General features: G+C 34.3%; 1 protein-coding gene across 1 annotated transcript in view; it reads left to right on the forward strand.

Moving 5' to 3' along the window:
* The window catches only part of LOC126814535 (ubiquitin carboxyl-terminal hydrolase 8), a 29,960-nt gene that overhangs the window by 5,195 nt on the left and 12,729 nt on the right, over positions 1 to 12,036 (forward strand). Inside the window, exons 7-16 of the mRNA XM_050539741.1 lie at positions 989 to 1,151; positions 2,679 to 2,820; positions 3,462 to 4,056; positions 4,648 to 4,768; positions 5,662 to 6,085; positions 6,765 to 6,920; positions 7,343 to 7,496; positions 8,365 to 8,434; positions 10,176 to 10,306; positions 11,247 to 11,352. Of these exons, the coding sequence (XP_050395698.1) occupies positions 989 to 1,151; positions 2,679 to 2,820; positions 3,462 to 4,056; positions 4,648 to 4,768; positions 5,662 to 6,085; positions 6,765 to 6,920; positions 7,343 to 7,496; positions 8,365 to 8,434; positions 10,176 to 10,306; positions 11,247 to 11,352 (2,062 nt within the window). The remainder of the gene's footprint in view (positions 1 to 988; positions 1,152 to 2,678; positions 2,821 to 3,461; positions 4,057 to 4,647; positions 4,769 to 5,661; positions 6,086 to 6,764; positions 6,921 to 7,342; positions 7,497 to 8,364; positions 8,435 to 10,175; positions 10,307 to 11,246; positions 11,353 to 12,036) is intronic.

Here is a 12,036-nt window from a genome sequence, read left to right on the forward strand (position 1 = left end):
GCTCTGAAAATTCTAAACATGCTTCAAACGACGCAATTTTGATAACTTCTTTCTAAAACCGGCAAGTTCGTAGGTACATATCACTTACCGTCATGCAGCCAAAGCTAGATGTAGAGTAACGGAATCTGCTGAGGTTTCCCGAGTGCTGTAACCGCGTGCTAGAAATGTCTAATTTTTTTCGGATATATGTGTGTGTGAAATAGCTTTATTTAACGCTCGCTTCCACCGAAGTGATATCGCAGACGAATTATAATGACTGTCTATTGATCTGGGCGTTATATACTCTTACAATATGTGACTTCTATGACTAGTTTATACATATTGTCGGCTCACACCAATGCGATTAGAATGTCCGACAATGCAGAAACCACAAGGTTAACACGAAGATTAAAATTATAATGGATTGATGAATAGTCCGACAAAGGGGAAACAATGGCTTCTGTTTAAGATTAGATTGATGAATTGTCCGACAAAGGATTAAGTCAGTCAATCAAGGCAGATTAAGTAGTTAATCAAGGTAGGTTATAGACCGTATAACACGATAAATACGTTGATCACTTAATTACCTAATCAATCCAGCGTATTATCGACGATAATCTGGTTGAGTGGTAGTTATACACTCAGTAAACTATATTAATTTCGGAATTTTGAATATTATTCACCATGTCTTGATGTCCGATTGGGCATATTCCCGGTCGGACAATTTTGGGCGTTTGGAAAAAAGATTCGGACAAGTCCGGAATATACGGGCAAAATCCCATCACTTGTTGCGACCCATTTTTGTCAATTTCTAGGTCCCATATGTTAGCGATTTAGCTCCTTTAAGTAGCTTTTATTTTTAGCGATTGAAGGGACTGTTTGAGGTACGCTTCAACATCATGTAACCTTGGACACTCCACCTCCACCCCCACCAATTCTTTTTTACTGGCCATATGTTTGTTTCAGACTGATATTTATTTGTGGAGGGTGTTATTATTTATGTTTTCAGTACAACATGTAGATATATAGAAAAGGATCTACCGGCAGAATCGATATCATTATGGTCAAAAAGGGGAAGTGTAGATCATATTATATTATTAGACTGGAATTCTACATTAGAAATGGCCAAAGTTGGTACAACACTCAATACATTAAAAGATGCACTGTTTAAAGTAAGATCAAAATGAATTGTTCATTATTTTTTTTATTGTTTATTTTTTTTTACTTATTTAGATATGATGACTGGTTGTAACTGTTAGTTGAGAATCTCTAATTAGCAGAGTTTGAAATTGACTTAGGCCTAGATGTTAAAGACCACATAAGATTGCCAAATTTTTTTTTCCCTACGTGTAGCCAATAGTTACTATATCCACTTTACAGCAAGCTCACGCCAATCTGATTAAAATTAACTCGGCTTAACGTTTGAGTATCCGACACGAAAAAACGCTTTTCAATTTTTCAATTACGACCTTAATCCTGTTGATTGGCTGGTGACGTCACAGGCACTACACATAGTATATACATTATCTATACACAATATATCACTACCTGTACAGTATATCTCTGATATACACATCACGGTTCAATTAACACGTGACTGGCCTAATCATAATCACCGAATTATCGTCTTGTACTGTTATAGATTAGTCTTTTTGTGATTGGAGTATTTTCGAGTGAATTTAAAATGCTTTATCATGCCGTAGACCAATTTAAGCGTCCCTTGTTTAAAAAGGTCACGTGACAGATGAAGACAGTCAATTGTTTTATTTAATTAGGGGATTAAGGAGTCAGTCAAGCGTTAATGAATACACCCGCCAGCTGTATATAGGTAATTAAGGAATAAACATTCCGAATATGCATTCGGTCACTGTGACGTCACTGGCGTCTGAGGGGATTAAGAGTGTTTTCGATAATTGGCAAAGTCGTTTTTACGGGAGGTCTATTTTTGCGACTTTGAGTGAAGATAGCTGAATTAATTTCAATCAGATTATGTGAACTTGCCGTAAAGTGGATATAGTAACCATTGGCTACACGTATCTCAAAGTTTCCAGACCCATCTTATGTGCACTTTAACTGTTTGTCCTATTGTTTTTCTAAACTTTTCCAGTTTGGTTATCTGGGCCAACTTACATCTGTGAAAGTCAAATTTTGAGTGTGAGTCAAATATTGATAGACTCAAATCATTTATATAGGTATTTCTTTTAGGGTTGGAATATTTGATCACCACATATATCAAAGGAATTCATTTTAGTGTTGACTAGTTAACCTGGGCATTTTTATATGCCCACATTTTCGCCCCTGATCTTGATTCCTTTTGATAATCGCGGATATCCGAACTTAACTTCCTGGATTATGGCCCCTGATTGTTCGAAAAATCGCATTTTTAGCTTGCGGATTCTCTAGAGGTCACAATTTTTTTCTGATTTTAAAAACTGTTTAAATATATCACCATTCCAACATTCCGATTTTGATGAAACTTAAAACATATCTTTATATCCCAAAGATCTTAGTCACTTTTGATATTTGCACAATTCAGCCCATAACTTTCTAGATTATTGCCCCTGATTGTACAAAAAAATTGCGTTTGTTTTTAGCTTGTTCTCTATCCATCTCTTGCAAAATGTGGGCATATCCTGCCTGGCAGCCGCTGGTATTTTTGACAGTAAACTGGCATTTTAGATCTATATATTTCATTTCAGTATGATTCTAAGTTTATACTAAAGAGTGAACCATTGATATTAGAGGGTGGTTATAGTAATTGGTTATTATATTATCCAATGAAAACAACTAATCCACACATAGACAGACCAATACTTACAGCTAAAGATCCCCTTGCACTTTGTAAGTCACACTAGTTTTGAGATTTTATTCAGAAGTTGTCCTACATTTTCTTATTATGAAATCCAATCTGTATTGCAATGCAAATTTTGTTTTCAGTCAATAAGTTATAAAACATAATTCATCCATCTGTGCAAAGCTCATCATTGAATAGTTCTCATTGCTAAAAATCTTATATTTTGTTATCAATTCTTAGATAACATCATGCTAACATACTGATAGAGTATTTTGGTACAATCTTTCAAATCTGGATACAAGCATTAAACTCTGTAACAGTATTTGTTCAGGATCTTTTGTTAAAATCAAGTTAACCACTTAAATTTTCAAAATGGCTGTCATTTTCCAAGATGACCGCTATTTTAGTTTTTTTTCTTGCACAGAATCTTACCCACATGATATATATTTCTATGTTTTGAGCCATTTTTGATACCAGAGTCTCCTTGTGTCTTTTTAAAACAAATAATTTGAAAATATATACAAGTTATAGACTCAAGTTAATACAATTTTCAAGCCTATGGAAGAACACTGTATAGTAACAACCCCTGTCATGATTTGGGAAAGTGTAATGTAAGTTAATGAAAAAGTGCAGTTCAATGGCTTTTGTCAAGAATAAAAGTTAACATTTCCCTTTTATTTTATAACAGTGGATTTTGATTACCCAAAATTTGAAGATGAAGAAATTAAACCCAAGCAATCACAACCTGTGTTACAGAAAGAAACGCCTAGCCCCAGTAATTCAGAGAAAAATTTTGAATTCCCGCAATTTGACAGAAGCACAAAACCTAAGCCCAGTGGAACAATAGCGTCAAAAAAAACTTTCAACCAATTAAATGAAATGACATTAAATAACATAAAAAATTCTCCAGTTACAGAGAAATCTGTATCTTCAGAGATATTAAATCAAAATACTTTATATCCTAGTATGTCTAATCTACCCAGTAGCAGTGGTAGTCTTAAAAATACAAACATTGCTCAAGCTAGTAGGCCTCATAAGTCAGTTGACAACAAACCACTTAATACACTAAAACAGCAGCAAACGGAAGAATTTAAACAGCGCCAAAAAGAACTAGATGAAAGTGAATTACAAAAAATTGAAAATCTGGAAAAGATTCGTAAAAAACAAGAAAAAGATGTGGCTAATCTGATGAGAATGAAAAGAAATTTACAAGAAGAATTAAAGAATGAACGATTGGACCAAGAAGAAAGAAGACGGAAATATTTAGAGGAAGAACAGTTAAAGTAATGATTTGTTTTATCAGATTTATGTTTTATGTTATGATATTGCAAATGTAATTAATGTATTAAGATATAAAGGTGTTGATGATAACAAGCCATCCAACACTGCGGAAAAGGGTAGAGAAACCGATATCAACCAGTGTACAGTGTACTCCTTAGTGTTCACTTAAGAACCCTTGACATTTGTTTGGAATTTGATAAAGAGGTAGAAATGCTGTCTGGGCAAAATGCCGATCATAGCACACTATATACGTATGCCAGTGTTTATTAGCCCAGTTGGTTCAGAAATGTAGAGCGTTAAACCCAATTTCATTTTGTTTTTAGGATAATTGCAATAAAAAGTCACTGGTCATATTTTTCACTGTCAAAACAACCCTTAAAATTTTCTGTTCAGTATGAAAGGATTTTCAAACTTAATTTCCTCTTCTCTGCAAAGTGATTTTATGTACACATTGGATGCAAAATTATAAGGCATATTTGTAACCAATTTATGACTAGTTCACAGATAATGAAAATCATTTCGTTTATTTTATTCTAATAGTTCTAATATTCTTTTCTTTTTTCTTCAAAGAAATATCGTTTTGTTTTATTCAGATTACAAGAGATAGAGAAAAAGAAAGAACAAGATGTTTTAAAAGCTAAACTGGAGGAACTAGATAAATTACGACATGAAAGAAAATTAGCTGAACAAAAAAGGATACAAGATGAACGTGAGGTAACTTACTTATGACAAAACAGTGTTAATTTTCCTGTGTTCTATGAAATATATGCAATATATGCAACCAAATTTTCATGCAGAATATTAACTGTCTGTCATTGGCCTACGTGACCATTTGCACATAATTACCACCAAAATCAACCCTATTACAAGTTTTGTAGTAAGCACTGCCTTATATTTTAATCGATGATTCTTGTGCCACTGTGGATGAGAATTTCTATGTGGAGCCTTAACCCGTTAAGTGCGTAGGTCGTTATATTACATCCTGGACAACTGCCACTTACTGTGTGTAGGGTGTAATATAACGCCTTGGAGGTATTCTCCCCAACCTATTCTTAGAACATAGTTCGTCCCTTGGGGGAATCCCTTGGGAATTCCCCACGATCGCAGCATGTGTAGGACGTTATATTACATCCTGGACAAGAGAGAGAGAGAGAAGGGGTTTAACGTCCACTCGACACAAACTAGGTCATTTCGGGACTAACATATGGGTTACTTTTATTTCAATAATTTGCTTGCGCGTAGGGGTCTTTAGCAGTGGGAGGAAACCGGAGGACCCGGAGAAAACCCACGAGGTTGGACAGGCAACCCTACTCCTACATCCTGGACAACTGCCACTAACTGTGTGTAGGGCGTAATATAACGCCTTGGAGGTATTTTCCCCAACCTATTCTTAGAACATAGGCAGCAATTCTTACGAAGGAAAACGGACATTTGGAAAATGGCGTAGGACATGTCTGGAATATACAGACAAAATAGCATCAATGGTGCAATAATACCTGATATTCCCAATTCTATTTAAACTATTGGAATCAATGAATAATTTAATTGGAATAGTTTAGAGATCAATCAGAACAGATTCAGATTATGAGTAATTTCTTTAATTAAAGACAGTAGACGCTGCTGAAAAAAGGGAAAGATTAAGGAAGGAACAGATTGCAGCTGAAAATGCAGAAAAATTGAAACTTGAAAATGAAAGGCAAGAACAGATAACTAAAGACCAACAGGCAAAAATAAAATCGGAGAAAAGTAAGGAAGCAGAAAGACAAGAACAAATCCTACGGGATAGACAAAATAGAATAGAATTAGAAAAAAGAAAAGAAGTAGAAAGATTAGCTTTGGAAAAAAAGAAAAGAGAAGATGAACAGAGATTGAAAGAAGAACAGCAACGTGTAGAAAATGAACAGCTTGCTGAAGAAAGACTGAAAGTACAGCAAGCTCAGATTGAAGCTGATAAATCTAAAGCTGAAAAAGCCAGAATTGAGGCAGATAAGGCCAGAAAATTAGCAGAAGAAAAAATCAACAGAATGCAAAGTAGGCTTTTTCTTTTCTCTTTCAGCGTTACATTTAATAGTGTTATAGAGTAAACAAGAATGACATTAAGTTCTTGTCTCCAGAATACTTTGATTCATTATGTTACATATAAGCTAGTTTTAAAAAAAGTGCTGGGGTTTTTAAGTCAGGAGAGTTCAGAGTTCACTCTAAGCAGAATCTGTATATGCCATGCAGTGTGCTAGATGCTGTTTCTTGCAAGGAGAATCTTCGCTGGAAAATCGTGAGGAACCCTGAAGCTCTTGGTTGGTTAGTAAGCCAGAGCCTTACTCTATGAGCCATGGTGCCTCTCTGTGAATTCAGAAGTGACCATTTTAACTTGACAAGAGACCTATTACAGGTTACTACCTAGTCTTCCACTTTCATTATTTTGACAGCTAAGTTCAAAGATTATAGTTTATTACACCTATTTACATCCTACTTGTTGATAAGATGTAGTAACAATTCTAAGCAGACCCAACTCAGATAGCAAAGACAGGTCAACCTGGGAAAAAAATCCTTCTTGAAGAAAGGTAGCAAGAATTCCAATTAGCTGCCCCAACTTTGCATTTAGATGACGAGTTAAACTAGCTTGGGTTTTTAATCAAGTGAATCTAAGCATTGGAACAGCCAATTTGACAAGATTTAAACTGAATGCCAATGTTTTTCAATAATTTTTAAGGTCAACCATCTCAACCAAAGGTTTATCCATCACCTAATCTACCTGTAGGATGGGAGAAAAGATTAGATCGAAGTACTAATAGATATTTCTATATAGATCATAATAAAGGTGAAACACACTGGGAACCCCCACAAATTAACAGAACACCCAATAAAGGTTTGTCACTAAAATGCTTTATTACATAGCAATAAACATAATCTTGAATGACAATAAAGTAGAGATATAATATTCATAATAACACAACTTGATGTATTTACTGCTTTTGTTTTATTACATACAACATTTCTACAGGTATTGAAAGCAATATACATCCCTGTGAAATATCCTTCAAAATTCAACTTGTATCGTAAATAATAAAAAATGTTTCTACAGACAAACAAGGATTCAAAAGTTTATAACAAATATGTAGTTTACATAAATTCTTGACATTGATTAAAGTAGATATAAATTGATATTGTCATCAAATATTTGACAATTTGCTTTGTATTGTGGACTTTGAAGTAAACTGTTTCGGAGATTTGACAGAAACAACTCTGGGTCCCAAAAATTAAGACAAATGCTACAATATGTTGTTACAGGGAATTTTACAACTAAAATAAAAGAAGAACCTACAACACCAACATCTACTGGTTTAAAAAGATCTTTTTCTTCACCTGACATCATGAAATTAATGGAACAGGAAGAAAGAATTCAACAACCATCTATAAATAGATCAGTTAAACCAGCTATAAGGTTAGTATTAACCTGGACTTTTTATATAGACTTTCTGGTAGGAGGACTGCACCACACAGAGAAAATTATACAGAACACAATATACACAGACACCTCAAACAACGCACATATCAGATCTGGGAGCTAGCCGTAAGCATCCTCTGTGCTCTACAGTCCTGGGCCTGTAGTTTTACTGGCTTCACTAGAAATAAAAAAATAAACTAACAATAAGGGAAGCAACTCAAGTAAAAGGAGAATATTTCCCAAATGTTGTATTATACTGGGTCAGGATCAACTATGTGAAATCTCAATGCAGGCACATTGAAGAAAAAACACGTATAAATAACTATTTTCGTGAAAATAGTAAAAAGGCAAGTGAAATTAAATGGCTTTATGTAGTAGTCAAAAATAGGGATTCTAAAATTCAAGTGTATTAAAGTTAGGGTTTAAGTCCTTATTTCTATAAAATAGAGACAAAATTAATACTGAATAAAAGGAAGCAGTAGAAAAAATATGTGACTAGTCCTTATGGCAGTCATCTGCTGAATGACGTTAATGTTCGTTCTTACTGTTTAACGTCCACTTCCACCGAAGGTGATATCGCACACAAGTCATTATTTTTCTTTTCTTTTTTTTTTATTATCTTTTTGACTGTTATCCTTTAGGCATTAACAAATAAACCTATCTATAGAGTACATGTATAGATTATGTCTAGCTCTGGCTAAATAACATATGGCATGAAAAATGTTACTCACTGATTTTTATTTTCCAGCAAATTTTTTAAAAAAAATATGCCACTATTTTCATTTTCCCAACACTCTTAGGCAAAAACTATTTTGAACCATGTGTCTTCTTTAGTCATCATATATGATATTTCTTATATTTGTAGAACTGAACCTAAGACATATATTAAAGCTCCTGTGAAAAGAAGAGATCTTAATCCTATCTATGGCAACGTGGTAAGTTAGTAATATTTATATACAACACAGTTAATATTTCCAACTGCTGAAGCCATCTGCCTTGCTTTATTCCTTTGCCATACATGGGAGTGAACTCCTCTATATGGTCATTGTTATATACGTAACTATTACACTGCCCAGCCACACATAATGATTTGATATGTATTTGTATAGCTCACATTCTACCAGTCAACTTATTGTCCCCTGCCTTTCGAAGGAAGCAGGGGACTATTAAAATGGGTCTGTCTGTCGGTTCGTCGGTCTGTCCGTTACACTGTTTGGGACACAATAACTCTCCTTCTAATTGAGCTAGAATGTTCAAGCTAGGTGTAGGTGTTTATTAATATTAGGTCAATGCTTTGACAGAGTTCGAAGATGAGCATTTTCTGCTTAGGGTAAGCAGAGATAAGCAATTTGATTGGTAGATGCTTTGGGACACGATAACTATAGTTCTAATTAAGTGAGAGTGATGAAACTTGGTGTGTAGTTTCATTACATCAATATCTTTACTAAGTTTGATAATGAGCATTTTATGCTCAGGGTAAGCAGAGCGATAAGCAATTTGATTGGCCGAGACATTGGAACACAATATCCCTCCTTCTAATTGAGGTAGAATGTTCAAACTTGGTGTAGGTGTTTATTAGGTCAATGCCTCGATGGTGTTCGAAGATGAGCTCTTTCTGTGTAGGGTAAGCAGAGATAAGTAATTTGATTGGTTGATGCTTTGGGACACAATAATTTTAGTTCTAATTAAGTGAGAGTGATGAAATTTGGTGTATAGTTTTATTACATTAATACCTTGACTAAGTTGATAATGAGCATTTTCTTTTCAGGCTAGGGAGAGGTAAGCAATTTGATTGGTCAAGACTTTGAAACATAACAACTCTGTTTTTAATTGAGATAAAATGTTTAAACTTGATGTAGATGTTCATTAGGTGAATGTCTTGACTGAGTTCAATGATTAACATTTCGAGCTAAAAGCTAAGCAGAGCTAAGCAATTTCATTGGTCAATGCTTTAGGACAAGATAACTTTGATTCTATCTGATCGAGAGTGATGAAACTTAGTGTGTAGTTGATAATCAGTCTGATTGCTGGATAACTTTTGAAAAAGATAAATATGCAATAAATTAAAATGTGTCATCTATTTATTTTGGGATTTCGGCGGGGGAAGTCAGCCTCACTGTTGGCTTGTTGTCTATTAAAATGAATCTGTCTGTCCGACTGTCCATCCATCCATCTGTCTGTCACATTTTTTGCGACAATAAGTCTCCTTCTGATTGAGCTAGAAGGCTCAAACAAGGTGAATGCCTTGATGGAGTTCGAAGATGAGCATTTTCTGCTTTTAGGGTAAGCAGAGATAAGCAATTTGATTCGTTTATGCTTTGGGACACGATAAATTTGGTTCTAATTAATTGAGTGTGATGAAACTTATCTATTTGATACCTTCCAGTGATCTTGGCAAACATAAGATCCACAGCGGACCAGTTTAATGTGGGGTTTAGGTGGTTGAATGATCTAATGTGTTGGGCTGCAGATCACAGGAGGAGAATAATCGACTGCAGAGGAGTCGTATGCACATGCAAATTAATGACATAAAGATATTTCATGACATAGTTATGTTGAATGGACGTAAATCCCATCTCTCTGTGTTTGCTTGCTATGCATGGTGTTTGGAAGTTTCTACATGGACTCCAGAACAATTAGTTGAATTTGTAATTTTATATAGTGTATTTATTACAGGGTGCAGCATTAACAGGGCTAAGAAATCTGGGTAATACATGTTATATGAATTCTACCATACAGTGCCTAAATCATACCACACCATTAGTATCTTATTTTGTTAGTGATATTTTTGAACGAGATATAAACAGGTAAGCACTATATTGATAGGGAAAATTTTGGATGAAATTGTTGGTTGTTTTATAAATTTGTGCTTCAGACAGAATTCTACATCTAGACATAACTAAACTTTCGAAACATTGTAGCACCATGGGCCTTTCTGTCAAACGTGGAGAGCAGGAGATGTCAGACCGGTCGCTACGTATAATCCATGCATCTTTTATTACTACATATTTCTGTAGCTTTGTGATCGTCTAGAATTTGTCTCTAGCTGTCTTTACTTCTGCTTCATGGTGTGTATTTACTTCTTACTGTTTTCTTAAGACGTTTGTCTTACCAGGAATAACAATGCAACAATTCGCTTCTACATTTTATATAGCATAGCCGAATACATGTATACAAGCACAGATTACAATACTAGCTAAAACCATTTCTCAACCTTAGCCAGCCTCGCGGCTGTCTAGGAACTCAGATGGAAACTCTCTGGAATCTAATGGAAGTCTGACTTAAAAGTTTACTATGATTTCCTTTATAGAGCTCATGCATATCATGCACAGCAGAGCGTGTTCATGGCCCTGAACTTGTGTAATTAACAAAATGATTGGGTAAATTAAGCTCAATGATGCAATTAGAATATTTCCACTCATGTGTATCTCGTGGTATTTTATAGACACATGTTTTGGCTAAATAACTCTTTTTATGTGTCAACTGTCAATTACAGACTAAGTTGATTTAGTACACACTATATATGTGAATATGTGTGAAACTATTAATTTGCCAAAGATATTAATTAATGAAATATAATGCCATCTTATTTCTCTATTCTTTGTCTATAATTTAAAAACAATGTCTCAACGACAATATTGCTACAACATATCATCACTTTCTTTACTGTGCTGGGCAAATTGAAATGATGTCTATTAGTGTATATTAAAGAAAGAAAAGTAAAATGATTGTTTTTATTTTAATCAGATCTAGTTTTTTGGGTATGAATGGCGAAGTTGTTGATGAATTTGCTGTTGTTGTTAAAGCTCTGTGGTCAGGACAGTATCGCTGTATTACACCGAAAGATTTAAAGGTGGGATGAACACTTTTCACAATGTCTTTTAAACTTTATTTAAACATGCATTATGCAAGAGCTAAATCTGCCTATTGCAGGTCTTTCTTTAGGCCTGCAATGTTATCTAAACTATTAATTAACTGATCCAGGCCATAATCAGCTCTCGATGCCATCGTTCGCCTGTGATCTTGAGTGGATTTGAATACATTTTGTGATGGATAATTTAACGTAAAAAATCGATAATCAAGACTTTGTTATTTATAGAACCAACGTTAGTACTGATGATCGAATCATTAATATCTTGGTTCAGAGTGAAGCAATTTGGCTAAAATTTTCAGCATTTTCTGTTTTCATTGTCTATTTTTTAAATATTATAGCGATGACTGTCAGCTCTTTATCTAATCTTACCTAATGCCCCTTTAATGTAATAACCATATTAATTATTATGTATTTTCTATAAAACAAGAAATTAATGCAAACTATCACCAGTCCCATTTATTTCAATACACTTGTTTTTAACATAAAATAAAGTACAGAGTAGTTATACTGTAATTCAGTGGTATTGTCAAACATAACACACCTCCAAACAAGAGAATAATCCACAGTAATTAATTAAATGATAAGTTAAACAATGTCATTGATAACATGAAAATGTCATTATCTGGAAAATGCTGCCTTTCTTATGTTAGAATTATGAAAAGC

Source organism: Patella vulgata, chromosome 3, assembly GCF_932274485.2.
Source record: "Patella vulgata chromosome 3, xgPatVulg1.2, whole genome shotgun sequence".
NCBI classification, from domain to species: Eukaryota; Metazoa; Mollusca; class Gastropoda; family Patellidae; genus Patella; species Patella vulgata.